Consider the following 17,606-nt stretch of genomic DNA (forward strand, 5'->3'; position numbering starts at 1 on the left):
CAGTGACTGATTTCAAGAAGTTCATATCTTATTCCCTCCATTTTATTTTTAATCCCCTAAAAAAGGAGGAAAACCAACAGTAAACACTCCACAGCAAAATTCCTATTCCACAATTTCCTGATGACCAAATGAATCATGCCAAAACGAGATGATATTGTGTACATTGAACATAGCATAATATGCTGATTGACTGATCAAGGAACATTTCTCAATGTTAAATCAGTTTGATTACTATTTTCTGTGTGTGTGGAAAGCATGACTTTTTCTTCCTAGAATAGAAACATCACAACAGTTGTCTGAAAGTAAAGGTAAACGTCTCGGCTATTTTTTTTTGTAATTGTATTCAACTAGCTGCACTCATGATGCTTCTGATATTGGGTGACGTTTGTATTATCAGCACACATTTGGCATTCGTCCAGTTTTGACAGTTGATTTCTCAGACTGTAACCCATTAGTCTTTGCCACTCGTCATTTCTTAGGTCTCTGAGTGTGTAAACTGATCTACTTCACTATATTGCGAAGCCTTTAAGTTTGTCTTGTTGCAAAAAAACTGAGTTTATGGCAGTTTAAGAAGATTTTCTGTCCTCAGTCTTTCTCTGCTCAACCCTTGCAGTTCATTATATTTGGATATCACAATACTGCTGCCTCCACTTACAACAAACTTCCCTATGTGGACCGGGGTGGGAAATACTGGGTAATGAAACCATGCTTAAGCTCTACTATGACCTTTCATTCTTCAAAAACATACTACACTCATTGCAGTGACTGATTTCCAGCAATGTATTGTAGCAGTTGCTCAACACTGTATTAATGGTGCCCTAAAATCAGTCTTGTGAATGTGTGCGTGTTCCTGCTCCTGTGGATGGTTCTTCACCACATACGTGTATCACTGGATCAGCCTTTTTGACTCTGGGTGGATGGGTAAATGTTTGTCTGCACTGTGATCCATTTGCCTTGGTCCCAGCCTGTCATTTTGATAACTATAATAAGGACCATAACTTATTTTAACCTCTATGGAGTGTGATGCCAGAATTGCCCTTGTCCTGATGGCTACTTCAGAGAGCCAGGTCTTTAACCTTACACATTTTAGCAATCCGGGATTGCGTTTGAAGTGTTGTTGTCTGTATGGAAATGAGTTCATCATCTACCCTGTGAATTATTGAGCTTTACAGCAACCATAACATTGTTTCTGCATGAGATTAAATAATAATGGCTCTTTGGCAGTGTATATATAAATATTAGGTATATTTGTATTATTCTAGCTGTAATTCTGAACATTCTTAGCCAGTTACTTGCACATTTTTATTTGTGCTTGTAGTTTTGGTGATGCAGGAGTTTTGATTTTTGTAGAAAGAACTAAAATAGCTGTAATTATATTATATTGTATGTTAACCCAATGTATTTTTTCTATATATGTGTATATTTAGAAGTCAATTGTGTAAAGTACTAAAGTAGGACTTGCTGCATTACTATCCTTCTGTATTCTCACTGTTTGTCTCTCACTGCAGGGCTCTCGGGTGATTGAAGCAGGTTAAGAAGCATCGTGCGATTGAAAACATGGGTAAGCTTGGGTTCACTTAAACTGATAGATCACCCAAAAATTTAAATGTAGGCATTGCATTTTGGGATCAAAAAAAGTCCTGTTCACATTCATAAGTGCAGAGAATAGCAACTAGGATTATTGGGGGCATAAAGCATTCTTTAGGTAAACGACGAAAATTTGCATTTTGTTGTATTTGACATGTAAACAATAAACCTTTTTAAAATAATAAGAATGAAATCTAGACCGTGACTAACAATACAAAAAAATGGAGTTGGATGATGGTCTGACTGACTGACGTTTCTAAAAGACAGTAGATTTATTTCTTGATTTCTCACTAAATGTTTGCTGTGCTGTTAGTCAGAGATTTTCAATGATCGCACAAAGGCAGTCAAAAACCAGATTGTCATCTTTTTAAAGGTTTAGTTCACCCAAAAAAAATCAACTTTTCATCGTTTACTCACCCTTGACTTGTTCCAAACCAGTTTTATTCTGTTAAACACAAAGGAAGATATTGTGAAGAATGTTTGGATATGGCCACCATTGGCATCCATAGTATTTGTTCTTTCTATGGAAGGCAATGGTTACAGATTTCAAACATGTTTCAAAATGTCTTGTGGACTCAAAAACATTCTATTGTACTGTCCTGCTTTTTGAATGAGATGGACTCGAGATATTTAGCGACATGTCAAGACGGTAAAAATCCTGTATAATTTATGTATTCATTTGTTGTTTTTAATTGTATGTTTATTGATAATGTTCTTGCCATGATATTTTTTGTTGCTGACGTGGTGTTAATCTTGTTTGCTAAACAAAAAAAACTCAAACTAATTTTGAATAAGTCAAGGAGGAGTAGATGAAGGAAGCAAATTTTATTTTGTCAACTACCCCTTTCAGTAAAGAGTTTACTATTAATATTATTATTTCGGGATGCACCGAAATGAAATTTCTAGGCTGAAACTGAAAAAGGAAACCAAGGCGAGAAACTGAAACACTGAAATTAATTGTGCTAATTATTAGTACCATTGCATTTATAGCTATTTACGTTTAGTCATTTAGCAGACGCTTTTATGAATGTACTAATCTTACTGAAATCAAAGCATTGCAATTGCATAAATTAATATTAAAGCGTCAAAGAATAAATAAAATTACAAATTATTAAAATATAAATTTAGGCCATTGCAACAATGGGTTATCACTTCTCCGGATGGGGACTTCAGACAGAGAACATCTAGTTGTTGAGAGGTTGAGCTTATCGTCTGACTGACATTTGAGAGAGTGTGTTTAAACAGGGTCAGTGCATGAATTAAGATTTTTGCATACAGTAGCTCAAGTCAGAACAGAATAGCCTACCTATTATAATTTGAGACACTTACTTGCAGGATTTCTGCATGAAAAATGCTCTTCATTCTAATCCACAGAGACAAGTTGTTGTTTTTTCTTGTGCGCTCCGATATCCCTCTCCTGCATGCGAGTGCGCTCAGTCTCCTACAGGTTCTCCGATCCGTTCATCGATTTGGAAAATTTTGTGTGCACGCTGCTTTTTCCGAATCAAATTTTTAGATCGAATATAGTCACAATGAAGTGCAGAGGATCCGAATAGAGACACCGCAGATATGCTGCTTTAGACAACATGTGCAAGCCACAATTTCTGTTTGCGTCATCACAAAATACTGTTCCGGCCATGTTGTTTCTGTGATAATCTTTCAGTGGCTGAATATTCGGTGCATCCCTAATTATTATTTCTCTATATGTTATAATATAAAGAAGAAAATGGGCTACTTTGGGTTAGTATATGGCTGAATTTTTATTTTTGGGTGAGTTATCACAGTGACTACCAAATGATCTGTCAAGTGTTTGCATGAAGTAAAATGTTCTTCTCTTTTAGATCTTAAACCGAAGAAGCTGTTCTCTGAACGGTCGACTGACTTTCACAGCCCCAGATGTTCAGTGATAGATGTTCCTGCACAGTGGATAGAAATGTGCAGGTCTGTAAGGAAAACACAATATAAATATGCACATATTGCTTATCCTTGTGTATATCAAATAAAAATGACAACATAAATATTTTTATTTATGCATTTAGGTGTGAAATGCTGTATTAAAACAATGTGTCAAATAGTGTGATGTAAGCACATAACTAATTTCATTTTATTTATTTTTTCTTTTCTAGACATGTTGGAGACTGACGCAATCTGGCAGATGGCTCTGGATGCCTCAAATATATCTATTTTTATTTAAATAAACTTAAAATTCCTTCTATGATTGTTTAAGCTTTTCTTTTTAATGATAATCACGTACCTTTATCAGAATGTTGCCATTTTAGATTAGCATATCAGTCTATTACTTAAACTGCGGAGTGAGAGGAAAAACACTTTGTGTGTTGGAGAGTTCGCTAGGTCTATAAACACAGACAGACCTCTGTAACCCAGTAGCACCCAGGCTGCTGTCCAGTATCAATTAAGGTCAAGGTGCTATGTTTCTCTTGTTTTATCACTGTTGTGTCCCATTGGCTGATGCCTACTTCTGGAAAAAGATCAAAAAGGAAAACAAACCTGCAGTCTGCAACGATTGCTACAGTGAATGTGGGTTAGATGGGTTTCCACCAGTGTTTTTTTCAACAAATACACCAAATAATGACCATTTAAAGTGCAGGACTTTCAATAAAATACTAAATTCATAGTTTTAGACTGAAAATTAGACAGTCACTCTATATCATTCAGTAATTAGGTTAGTGTTAAACTATATACTGTTGCTACATGCATTCTAGTTTACTTATAATGATTATTTTCTAATACAAGAAACATTTAAAAGGGATAACTCATCCAAAAGTGACAATTTACTCGCTGTTTCTTCACTAAAATGGTTTCAAAGCTTAAGTTCCTTTTCTATTCTCTTGAACACTAAAGAAGATGCTTTGAAGAATGCTGAAAACCTGTAACCATTGACTTCCATAGTTTCTTTGACAAGTTACTCACTATTTATTCATTCAAGTGCTTTCAAAGCTTTATACATTTCTTTTCTATTCTCTTGAACACTAAATGAGATAATTTGAAGAATGCTAAAAACCTGTAACCATTGACTTCCATAGTTTCTTTGACAAGTTACTATTTATTCACTCAAGTGCTTTCAAAGCTTTATACATTTCTTTTCTATTCTCTTGAACACTAAATGAGATAATTTGAAGAATGCTAAAAACCTGTAACCATTGACTTCCATAGTTTCTTTGACAAGTTACTATTTATTCACTCAAGTGCTTTCAAAGCTTTATACATTTCTTTTCTATTCTCTTGAACACTAAATGAGATAATTTGAAGAATGCTAAAAACCTGTAACCATTGACTTCCATAGTTTCTTTGACAAGTTACTATTTATTCACTCAAGTGCTTTCAAAGCTTTATACATTTCTATTCTCTTGAACACTAAATGAGATAATTTGAAGAATGCTAAAACCCTGTAATGTTGACTCCCAGTTTCTGACAATTTGCTCACTATTTATTCACTCAAGCTTTTCCAAAGGTTTATACGTTTATTTTCTATTCTCTTGAACACTAAAGAAGATTATTTGAAGAATGCTGAAAACCTGTAACCATTGACTTCCATAGTTTCTGACAATTTATTCACTCGAGTGGTTCCAAAACTTTATACATTTCTATTCTCTTGAACACTAAAGGAGATAATTTGAAGAATGCTGAAAACCTGTAACCATTGACTTCCATAGTTTCTTTGACAATTTACTCACTATTTATTCACTCAAGTGCTTCCAAAGCTTTATACGTTTCTTTTCTATTTTCTTAAACACTAAAGAAGATACTTTGAAGAATGCTGAAAACCTTTAACCATTGACTTCCAAAATTCATTTATGACAATTTATTCACTGTTCACTCAAGTGATGCCAAAGCTTTGTTTCTTTTCTGTTCTCTTAAACATTAAAGAAGACATTTTGAAGAAGGCTGAAAAGCTGTAACCATTGACTTTCAGCTTCTTTGACAATTTCCTGACTGTTTCTTCACTTAAGTGGTTTGAAAGCTTTATACATTTCTATTCTCTTGAACACTAAAGGAGATGAAAACCTGTAACCATTGACTTACATAGTTTCTTTGACGATATCCTCACCATTTACTCAAGTGCTCCCAAATTTTTATTTATTTTTACTATTCTCTTGAACACTAAAGGAAATATTTTGAAGAATGCTGAAAACCTGTAACCATTGACTTCCATAGTAGGGAAAAGAAATACTATGGAAGCCAATAGTTTCCAGCTTTCTTTAAATATCTTCTTTTGTGTTCAACAGAAGAAAGAAACTCAAATATGTTTGAAACATGTAAATTTATAAGTCACTTTTGGGTGGACCATCACTTTAATTGGTATATTGAGATTATTCATTCGTTTTATTTTTGGCTTCGTCCCTTTTTTAATCCGGGGTCACCACAGCGGAATGAACCGCCTATATTGGGATTAATTAAACTAAATATAAGAAGTATCAAGTCTGCTCCAGCATCTCTAAGAAATGCTGTAGTGTTTCTTTGCACTGTAAGCTGATGACTGAACAAGGGGAAAGGGAGACTGGGAGGCAGAATTTGGTGGTGTGCGACCAATGGGCTTGCCTGATGTATTTTTAATGCTCGTGAATGATTGATCATCGTATGTGAACACATGCACCCCTGAGGGGCGGCTGCAGTGTGTCTGGTGCCGTCCGTTCAGACATGAGTGCTGCCAAAGGAGCTTCTGGACTCAACATGAGCACGGTGGAGTTGAAGCATCAGTGGGCGATGCAGAGAAACCGCAGTCTGGTCCAGACGTACCTGCTGTCCGGCTCAGCGCTTCCTCTTCCCGGCGCACGGATCAGGGATGATTTCAGGCTTCCTTCATTATCCAGATCAACACATGGTCGGACCACCACTGTGCCTCTCAGGTAAGATGATACCTGGCGCCTCCAGGTCTGGGGCTCTGTACTGGGAGCACTGGATCAATTTGAGAAAAGCCATTAATTGTACACTGCAAACAAAATGCTGGGCTCCACACAATCAATATGTGTTTAGACAACATGAGGGAAATGAGTTATGAGTTTTTACAAATTTAAGTGGATTGAAAATAAAACGATGAACATTTCCCGAAAGAAAACTCAAGAATTGTGTTGTTTCAGCTTGTTTTAAATAAGTAGTTTAAACTAATATTCTTGCTGCCTTCATTTAGTTGATTCAAATTAACTTCGTCATCTGAACTTGCATCGATCAAACTGTCTAGAAATATTAAATTAAACTGTAAGACCTAAACAATTTAGTTGAAGCCTGACTATCTTATTAAAATAAGTTACATTAAAATATTTGTTGTCTTGACATTATTACATTTTTCTAGTGTTTTTAAAGGGATAGTTCACTCAAAAGTTTAATGTTCTGTTATTTATTTAAACCTGGTTGAGTTTCTTGTTTTCTGTCAAACATGAAAGAAAGCTATTTTGAAAAATGTTAGTATTTTTTTTTTTCAACTTGCTATGTATGTCAATGACTTCTGGTTTCCATAAAATCTTCAAAATACATTGTTTTGTGTTGAGCAAACTCAAAAATGAGTCAATCTATTTGTGGGTAAGTAAAGGATAATTATGTTTTCTTTTTTAGCTGAGCTATGGCTTTAAATTTAGCAACAGGGTGTCTTAAAAAGTCTTAAATTCAATTAAATATTTAGTTGTAGGTCAAAAATAATTTCTAACGGGTCTTAATTGTCTTTTGTTCTAGTATGGCTAAAAAAAAAATCCTTGGTTCTGCAAAATCGATTTGTCCTGGGGTAACACGAATGAAATAAGTCATCTTATGAGTTTTTACTGATAAAAGTGGATTGAACATAGAACAATTAAGCTGTCCAGACACTCAAGAATTGTGTTTTTTCAGCTTGTTTTAAAATGAGTAGTTTAAACAAACAATTGTTTTTTGTTTACACTGTAAAAGAAATCTTGCTGTCCTAAACTTTTTTGTTGATTCTAATGAACTTATCTAGTCATCATTACTTGCATCAATCAAATTAATTAAAAATATTAAGTTAAACTTTGTAAGACTTAAAGACTAAATATTTTTGTTGTATTTTAGAACTGTTTAGATGACTTAAATTAATTTTTATAATTGTGCACATAGTTTATTTACTAAATGATTTGAAGGCAATGAGTTCACTAACTTTTTCAACTTGAGTTTTTTGGTGGGACAACATAATTTAATTTGTGTTCAATCTGCTTATTTAAGTTAACTTGAACAATTTGTGTTGAGACAACATGAAGCAATTGTGTGAAACCTGTATTTTTAGTGCTGTTAAATTGTGTGAACTATATTTTCATTTTAACCTTGACATGTCTTTTTTAGTCTTAAATTAATATTAGTGTTAAAGTTCTGAAGTGAAAGCATAGTTCATTCAAAACTGAACAATTATGCAATTGTTTACTCTTCACTTTTTTTAAACATGTTTGAGTTTCTTCTGTTGAACACAAAAGATGATCTTTTGGAAACCATTGACTCCTGGAGTATTTGTTTTTCCTACTATGTAAGTCAATGCGAGACAGATTTTCAGCTCTCTTCAAAATATCTTAACAAAAGCGGCATGGGGGCCCAGTGGTTAGCACTGTCGCCTCACTGCAAGAAGGTCGCTGGTTCAAGTCCCGGCGGGGTCAGTAGGCATTTCTGTGTGAAGTTTGCATGTTCTCACCGTGTTGACGTAAGTGTCCTCTGGGTGTTCCTGACATATACTATGAAAAATCTGAAAACAATTAAGCGCAAGACCAATTTATTTTTAATATAAATATATATTAAAAATAAAACATTTTTGAATATTAAATCATCTTTATTTTTTAAGTATTTTAACAGTCGTTTTTCAAAACAGACAAAGCATGGTCAACCATTTGGTAGAGCAGACAGTCAAAGGGTTAATGCTGAGGTGGAGATGAGGAAAAGTCTTAAACTCATATGGACACATTTTATATGTTGTGTCGTAAATAAAACTCCATTACTGAAGTATGCATTGCTGTAGAATTGTTTTTATTTTAGTCATTTTAATCACCAGTTCCTTGATTCAATTTATTGAATTTTGGGTTACATAAAACCCAGCATAGTTGGGTTAAAAAATGCTAAAATGTGCTAAATGTCGGGGTTTGTTTCCTTTTTACCCAATGCTGGGTTACCAAAACAACCCAAATTTGTTTTTTAACCTAGCAGTTTTTAAAGTGCACCGTCCAAACACATGCACTATAGGGAAATTGAATAAGCTAAATTGGCCATAGTGAATGAGTGTATATGAGTGTTTCCCAGTACTGAGTTGCATTTGGAAGGGCATCCACTGCATAAAACATATGCTGGATATGTTGGCAGTTCATTCCGCTGTGGTGACCCCTGATGAACAAAGAGACTAAGCTGAAGGAAAATGAATGAATGAAATTGTAAATGTTTGTGTTTTGGGGTGAACTATTCTTTTAAATGAAGCAATTCACTCCCTAGAATTGGAGCTTTTTTATTTTAAAGTGGTTTGAATGAAACTTTCTGTTCACGTGTAAGTGCAGACGCGTCTCTTCATCAGGCAATAACAGGAAGTGTCAAATCCGCTGTGCACAATGGAGAATGAAACCTCTTGAAACTTGAGAATCATTCTTCTTACATGTCAACACACCCAGCGAGCTCGCTGGAAAAAAAACAGCAGCTATATTACACTGATTATCCAGTGACAGCAGCTAATGTTCACTGGGCTTCTCAGGCGGCAGTACAATGTGTGCTGGACACTGTGAATCAAGCAGAAAGTACATCTTTTTTCCCCAAAATATCATTATTTAACATTCATTCATTCATTCATTTTCCTTGGGCTTAGTCTCTATCTTAGTGGTCGCCACAGTGGAATGAACCACCAACTATTCCAGAATATGTTAGTTAATTCAGTTCTATACTGCATGTTTTCGGACTGTGGGGGAAACCGGAGCACCTGGAGGAAACCCACGCCAACACGGGGAGAATATGCAAACTCCACATTGAAATCCCAACTGACCTGTCTGGGGTGTCACGCTGTTTTTACTTTCAACCCTCAAGTAATCCTACCCAGCAAGCTTTTTTGTTTGTTAGTTTGCAAAACTGTTAGTGAAAATGTGCTAAAATTAGTATATTTGCCAAATGCACATGACAAACAGGCAGCAAATCTTCTTAATCTTAGTACTGATCTTACAACACACAATCGCAAAGTATCTTATTCACTCACAAATACTTTTCTATATTAATGTTTCAGTCAGTGTATGTTATACATTTTTCATTTTAATATCATCTTATGTAGTTTAATAGATTATTCTATTTCATCTAATTTATCTCACACATACTTAATAAGTCACAAATGCTCATCTGCATATTCTAAATAAGTGTTATTATAAAAAACAGTACTATTGTGAAAAATTGTCATAGCTGTGTGTGTGTCTGTACACTACCTGACAAAAGTCTTGTCGCCTATCCAAGTTTTAGGAGCAACAAATAATAACTTGACCTCTGGTTGATCATTTGGTATAAGAAGTGGCTTATATGAAAGGCAAAGGCCTCTAGATTATGCTTATTTTACCAAAATAAAATATGATCATGCCTTGACTTGTAATTATTTAATTAGGACAGTAAGGTCTGACTTTGCTTAGTCAAAAGTTGTCTTTAACAGAAATAATGTCCAGTACAGAATATAAAGTCATGCTGCAGTGGAAACAGAATTAATATTGTGTATGACTCCCATGAGCTTGGAGGACTGCATTCATACATCTCTGCAATGACTCAAATCACTTATTAATAAAGTCATCTGGAATGTCTGAAAGCGTTCTTGCAGGACTCCCAGAGTTCATCAAGATTCTTTAGATTCATTTTCAATGCCTCCTCCTTCGTCTTACCAGAAAAATGCTCAATAATGTTCATGTCCGGGGACTGGGCTGGCCAATCCTGGAGCACCTTGATCTTCTTTGCTTTCAGGAACTTTGATGTGGAGGCTGAGGTAAGAGGAGCGCTATCCAGAATTTGCCCTTTCGTGTGGTTTGTAATGTAATGGGCAGCACAAATGTCTTGATACCTCAGGCTGTTGATGTTGCCATCCACTCTGCAGATCTCTCACACGCCCCCATACTGAATGTAACCTAAACCATAATTTTTCCTTCACCAAACTTGACTGATTTCTATAAGAATCTTGGGTCAAATAGGTATTCTGCAGTATTTGTGATGATTGGGATGCAGCCCAACAGATATTTCATCAGAAAAATCAACCTTCTGCCACTTTTCCAAATGATCAACAAGAAGTCAAGTTATTATTTGTTGCTCTTACAACTGGGATCAGCGACAAGACATTTGTCAGTTACTGTATGTACGTGTGTATGTATAGAATTATTAGCCCCCATGTTTATTTTTCCCCAATTTCTGTTAATTGGAAAATAGATTTTTTTCCAACACATTTCTAAAATTAATAGTTTTAATAACTCATTTCTAATCACTGATTTATTTTATCGTTGACATGATGACAGTAAATAATGTCTGACTAGGTATTTTTCAAGACACTTCTATACAGCTTAAAGTGACATTTAAAGGCTTAACTAGGTTAATTAGGTTAACTAGGCAGGTTAGGGTAATTAGGCAAGTTATTGTATAAAGATGGTTTGTTCTGTAGACTATTGGAAAAAAATAGCTTAAAGGGGACTGATAATTTTGACCTTAAAATGTTTTTTAGAAAATTAAAAAATGCTTTTATTCTAGCCGAAATAAAACAAATAAGACTTTCTCCAGAATAAAAAATATTATCAGACATTCTGTGAAAATGTCCTTGCTCTGTTAAACATCATTTGGGAAATATTTTAAAAAATCAAAGGGGGGCTAATAATTCTGACTTCATCTGTGTATATATATAAATGTGTGTCTCCAGTCTTCAAAAATGTTCATATTTGATTTTGTGCTCAATGTGTATTTCTTGTCAATGTCTTAAAATGCTGAAATAAAAATCTTTCATCCTATTTATGTTTTTGTTCTTTAACACAGTCTTACATACTTTTTGGTTCCCTTTTACATTAGGTGCCCCTAAATTACAATGAAATTACTGTGTTGATGATGTACTGCAGAACACTTCTGATGCACTTTAGATGGGATACTGGTAGAGTTAGGGGCAGGTCTGGTGATATATGAGGGTGGGTTAAGGTTTAAAGCAGGGGTGACCAACCCTGTTCCTGGAGAGCTACCTTCCTGCAGATTTCAGTTGCAACCCTGACCAAACACACCTGTTTGTAATTATTAACTGCTGCTTTAGGTACTATTAATTGGTTCAGGTGTGTTTCATCAGGGTTGGGACTGAATTCTGCAGGAAGGTAGCTCTCCAGGAACAGGGTTGGTGATCCCTGGTTTAAAGGATGGTCAACAGTGTAATTACAAATGTAAAAAATAGATTGCATGTGTTTAACCAACAATAAGTGCAATGTAAAAAAAAGTATTTACACAATATGTGCATTGTAACAAATTATTAATTCCAGTGTAAGAATATTTATACAGTCATTGGTAAGAACATTAGTTAATGTCACCTGTGGGACCATTCTTCAGCAATGCATTAATTCTCCGAAAAAAGTTTTTACCCTGAAATATTCTTATAAACTTTGTTTCCGATCTGTTTTCCCAGCATCAGTGAGCCATCCCTGTTCACTCCAGGCCAGAGGGCAGATTTCCAGTCCAAAAACCGTGGTCCATTTTTACGCAACCGCGCTCCGTCTCTCCCCTCCAGCAAGTGCCCTGAGGACTACAATCAAGTGTACATGCGTTTCTCCCAGCCTCTCAGGCCGATACCCAAACCTGCACAGACACTTACTCGCGCTCAGAGGAGAACCACAGAAAACAGAGTCCCGCAGCCGCTCGTCAGGCCCTTCAGCAAGCCCGTAAACCCCGAGACATTATCCATCAGGGGAAAAACCTGTGTCCTGAGCCAGCATTCAAACATGTCCTCCTCGTCCCGCACGCAGCTGCATGTGTTTCTGCCTGTAGAGGGCGCCTCACTGGAGGACGACAGAGACAGCGAGTCTGTGGATGAGGGATTCATGGACGAGCTGGACAACAAAATCACCAGCTTGAGGCTTCAGAGAGATGCAAAGACCCCCAAACAGTGCAGTAGAGGAAAATCGCTGATGGGTGAAATGGTACAGTTAACGTCCTCGTAGTGTCAGGCCTATGAGTTTTTTGATGCATGTCTGTTTAACTAGAGGACTGTTTGCTCTCATGCAACATGTGTGAATGATTGTTAGACATTATAATTAAACTAAATTATAGGTGTTACGTACTGATATACATTAGTGGGTAAATATACAGTCGATTTTAAATAAAATGTTATTAATCCTAAAGGAAGAACTGCAGTGGTTAAAGTGTTAGTTCAGGGATGGGCAAACCTGATCCTCGAGGGCCGGCGGCGGTGTCGCTGCAGAGTTTTGTTCCAACACTAGTCAAACACACCTGAACAAACTAATCAATGTCTTCAAGATCACTTGAACTCTATAGGGAGGTCTGTTTGAATAGGGTTGGAGCTAAACTATGCAGGACACCGGCCCTCCAGGACCGAGATTGCCCACCCCTGGGTTAGTTAGTTCACCCAAACATGAAAATGTACTCACATTATTTTTCCTTTTTTTATGTTGAACAAAAAGAAGATATTTTGAAGAATGTTGTAAACTGGCAGCCAATGGCATCTAGATATGGAGGTCAGCAGCTGCTGGTTTTCAACATTCTGCAAAATATCTTATTCATTTGCGTTGGCCTGAAGAAAGAAACGCTAACTGGTTTAAAACACAGATGCGGAGTAAATGATGACAGAATTTTTGGGTGAACTGTCACTTTAAAGATGATGACTTGTGTTTTAGTTAACCCAGACTCTCATTATTGATATGTACTCCTATATAAATTTCTGGAGAGCGCCAAATACGTTCCAGGAGGTACATTTTTTTTTTAAGTTTTTGTTTTCACATAACCACTAGAGGGCGATGTGTATGCTTTTTTTTCCCTCTTGCGAGTGCCTTTCTCGCCTGCTGTTCTCGTGTAAATCCAGCAGAGGCCGCCGTTGACAGACTGACTGACTGACTGACTGACTGACTGACTGACTGATCAACCAATCCCCCACCCAACATACCCGTCAACCCTCTCGTTTTTTCTGGGAATTGTTTAGATATTTTAATCTTTCTATGAAGCCTGGCAATAAACATTAAAGAGCCTTTCCTCCTTATACACAACCCACACTGCTGAAGCACCAGGGGGCACCCCTTGCTCTTGAATATGAATATGTTCTATGCTCTCATTTTGTTTAGGTATAAAAACATATTGAAATAAATATAAAAACATCTGTATTCCCTTCCTTTCCATTACAGACGCCGTTACCCCTTTTAAAACAGTCTGTTCAGCGTGTATGACTGTCAAATGCGCTCCATATTAGTAAATAGACGCTGTTTCCCAAACGGACTCTGTACACATGATTTGAAGCGGAGCAAAAGTGGATACTTACTTGGTCATTTACTTGTTTATTTTTTGAATTTGTTTTTGATTTAACCTGCTCTTTGGATCTGTTCTTTGACAGACTGAAACCCTGTTGTCGCGGTCTGGTAAGCCAAGCTAGTAGCAGGGGAAAAAACGGAAACCAATGGTGCCCCGTACAGTTCATTTTATAGACAAAACGCAGGCATACGTAGCTCTGGCTACGTAATTTACGCTCTCCAAAAATGTTTATGGGGGTATATGTTCACAATGAGCCTGTGTTGGTTTTAGTCTTCATTCTAATCCAGTAAGAATTAAACTGGATCTAAACTGAGAACTGAAAAAAATAATTTACCAAAATAGTTTCCAGAATGTTCTCTGTTGGTTACCCTGGAACGTTTTCTTGACATTCAGGTTGTCTTGTTATTTTACAAAAACTGAAAATATTTGGATCATTAAAGCACTTTATTCACTTGAACAGAGGATATGAATGATAAAATAATTGCTTGATTTTAATTGGCCACCTCAGATCCCACCCCAAATTTATATTTGCTATACTGGCAGTTTCTGTTTGACATCTCATTCGTTTAAAGTGTTTTAATTTGAGTTTGGCTGCCAGCGCAAGCTATTTTCAGATTGAGGACGACAAAAAGGCAAGAGAATATGTTTTCAAGTTAAAGATGAAATTATGATATTTATTATAGTTTTTGATTAAGTTTGCTTGCTCATTTTGAGGAGTGATGTTTATAATTCACTGTGTAAGTTAACAAGGATCCAATATCAGTTAATTGAGAGATTCACAGTTCAGTATAACTAAAGTAAACGAAAGTTAATGCAATAAATGTGTTTCAGGCAGGAGAGGCTGTGGCGCATTCACAGATTCACGTTCATAGTATATCATATTGATAACTTTGGTTATACAGATATAACAAGTTGGACATCATTCTGAACTACAAAATGTGTATTTTTTGTATATGTTCACAATAAAATCAAAATATATCTTTAAAAATAAAGAAAAACGGTAACGATTGTATGTTGTGACAGAGTTCTACTGTACAATAAAACAAAATTCAGCATATTGCCCTTACAATGCGCATGCTACATATACATATGCTATATATATATATAGAGTGCTGACGAATTCATTATTTAATTTATTTTTTCGATTTTGTGAGTTCAGTTTCAGTGTTCAGTTTGTAGCCATCCCTTGGTCACCACAAAAAAAGTAAGCCCACTGTTTTTGAGAAGAAGTTAACATCATTAATAGAGAACATTGATTAATGGTTCTCCCACCTAATTAAATTACCCTGTTGATCATCTTCATATCCTCCACATTTATTTAAGTTCCTAAACTGTGGATGTTAATCTGTCATTTTTAGCAGGTTTTTAATGCCGAGAATTTTCTTGGATGTTTGCATGATGCGATCAAAAGTTAATGACTTACTGACTGCAGACAAACTGGCTATAATCATTAACGTAGTCTTTTGCATCTGCCATGTTTGTAGTTTCAAAATGGCTTTTTCAGTGACTATTTCAGTAGTGTTGGGAGGGGGGTGATGGAGAGACGAGATTCACGATGCTGGAGGGCACTTATGCAGTGAAAGTAAATCAAAAAATTACTAGAAATCAGAAGTACTTCAGGTTGATTTCATTCATTCGTTTGTTTTCTTTTCGGCTTAGTCCCTTTATTAGTCTGGTGTCGCCACAGCGGAATGAACTGCCAACTTATCCAGCATATGTTTTACGCAGTGGATGCCCTTCCAGCTGCAACCCATCTCTGGAAAACATCCATACACACTCATACACTACTCATACGCCTACCCAATTTACCTGTACCGCATGTCTTTGGACTGTAGAGGAAACCCACGCGAATGCAGGGAGAACATGCAAACTCCACACTGAAACGCCAACTGACCCAGCCGAGGCTTGAACCAGCAACATTCTTGCTGTGAGGCGACAGCTCTACCTACTGCGCCACTGCGTCCAGTTTGATTTAAAATCCGCAAAACTAAAGAACTCAAGGCAGCATTATAAATACCTATTCACACCTAACTGGGGGATGTGGGCTAAACAATATATAGTCACTATTCATATAACTTAATGTTTGGTGTTTGTTTTATGGAATATATTATAACCTTGTAAGATACTTAACTTTGCATAAAATAATAATCATTTAAAAAAGAACAATGAAAAAAAACTACAATCCCATGAAGCTTTGCGAATAAATGAAAAGTTACAGTGTAATATTCAGTCTTTAATTTTCCTTCGGCTCAGTCCCTTTATTCATTAGGGGTCGCCACAGGGGAATGAACCACCAACTAGCCTATTCCAACATGTTTTACACAGCTGATGCCCTTCCAGCTGCAACCCAGTACTGGGAAACATCTATACACACTCATTCACACACATACACTATGGCCAATTTAGCTTTTTCAATTCCCCTATAGCGCATGTCTTTGGACTGTGGGGGAAACCGGAGCAACCTGAGGAAACCTACGCCAACACAGGGTGAACATGCAAACTCCACACAGAAATACCAACTGGCCCAGCCGGGACTTGAACCAGCGACCTTCTTGCTGTGAGGTGGAAGTGCAAACCACCGAGCCATCATGTCGCCCTGGTGTAATATTGTTCATTTATTCATTTTCTTAATGGCTTAGTCCCTTTATTTATCTGGGGTCCCACAGCGGATAGAACTTATCCAGCATATGTTTTTTGTACTTGTGGGGGAAACCGGAGCAACCGGAGGAAACCTACGCGAACACGGTGAGAACATGCAAACTTCACACAGAAACGCCAACTGATCCAGCCAAGGCTTGAACCATCGACCTTTGCTGTGAGGCAAATGTGATACCCACTGCGCCACCATGCAGCCCCGATGTAATATTGTAATATTAATAGTAGTTGATATAGAAATAACTTGTTTAAGTTTAATTAAAAGACAATCTTAAACACAAATTTTAGAGTGTGTGGATTATCGGTGCTTTTTGCCGCTCTTTTCACAGAGAACTTCTTGATTGGTGGAATTCTTCACAGCACATGGTCATGAGTAATGGAGTTTATCTGCTCATTACAAATAGTTTTAATGATTGAATTATGCAAACAAAAACATACACACGATTAACAACCTCACAAGAGCTTCGTCTTTAAATGTTTTTTAAAAATGGAAGAAATCAATAAGAGTTAACTGCTGTTTACATAAAAATGGTTTGATTAGTTGTTTTAATCCATAGCTATGGTTTTAATCAACCACCTTAACATGTTTATTACTTATTTTATTCATTCTAAATCAATGTAAATGAATACGAAAAATCACTGAAAACATTTATAATTTATTGCTAATGACTATTTGAAGTGAACTGCTCGAAGGAATAGATTCGCTGTAACAAGTCAACGACGACCACAAAACGCGGTAAAATCTAAACGGGATACAGCTGCGGGTACGCACGCCAATATAGCATTTTTAGGACACTGTACAACAATAATTAATATTTTTTTAATTATCTGCGAGGTTTGGGGTAGTGGTGTACGATAATAAAATGCAAGTTAATGGGCAATTTAATAAATAATGTGAACGCAGTATTTCTGTTTTTACATTA

General features: G+C 36.2%; 2 protein-coding genes across 2 annotated transcripts in view; both read left to right on the top strand.

Moving 5' to 3' along the window:
• Positions 1-3,800, top strand: part of sfpq (splicing factor proline/glutamine-rich) — a 29,386-nt gene extending 25,586 nt beyond the window's left edge. The window contains exons 10-12 of the transcript XR_222585.5: positions 1,509-1,561; positions 3,429-3,528; positions 3,714-3,800. The gene's annotated coding sequence lies outside the window, so the exon portion shown is untranslated. The remainder of the gene's footprint in view (positions 1-1,508; positions 1,562-3,428; positions 3,529-3,713) is intronic.
• A 2,359-nt stretch (positions 3,801-6,159) lies between these two features.
• On the top strand, positions 6,160-15,040 carry LOC137488547 (uncharacterized). Its single transcript, XM_068215325.2, has 2 exons — positions 6,160-6,455; positions 12,179-15,040. The coding sequence occupies exons 1-2, from the start codon at positions 6,247-6,249 to the stop codon at positions 12,708-12,710; spliced, it is 741 nt and encodes a 246-aa protein (XP_068071426.1). The 5' UTR covers positions 6,160-6,246; the 3' UTR covers positions 12,711-15,040.
• Positions 15,041-17,606: the final 2,566 nt, after the last annotated feature.

The sequence above is a fragment of the Danio rerio genome, chromosome 19 (assembly GCF_049306965.1).
Source record: "Danio rerio strain Tuebingen ecotype United States chromosome 19, GRCz12tu, whole genome shotgun sequence".
Lineage (NCBI taxonomy): Eukaryota > Metazoa > Chordata > Actinopteri > Cypriniformes > Danionidae > Danio > Danio rerio.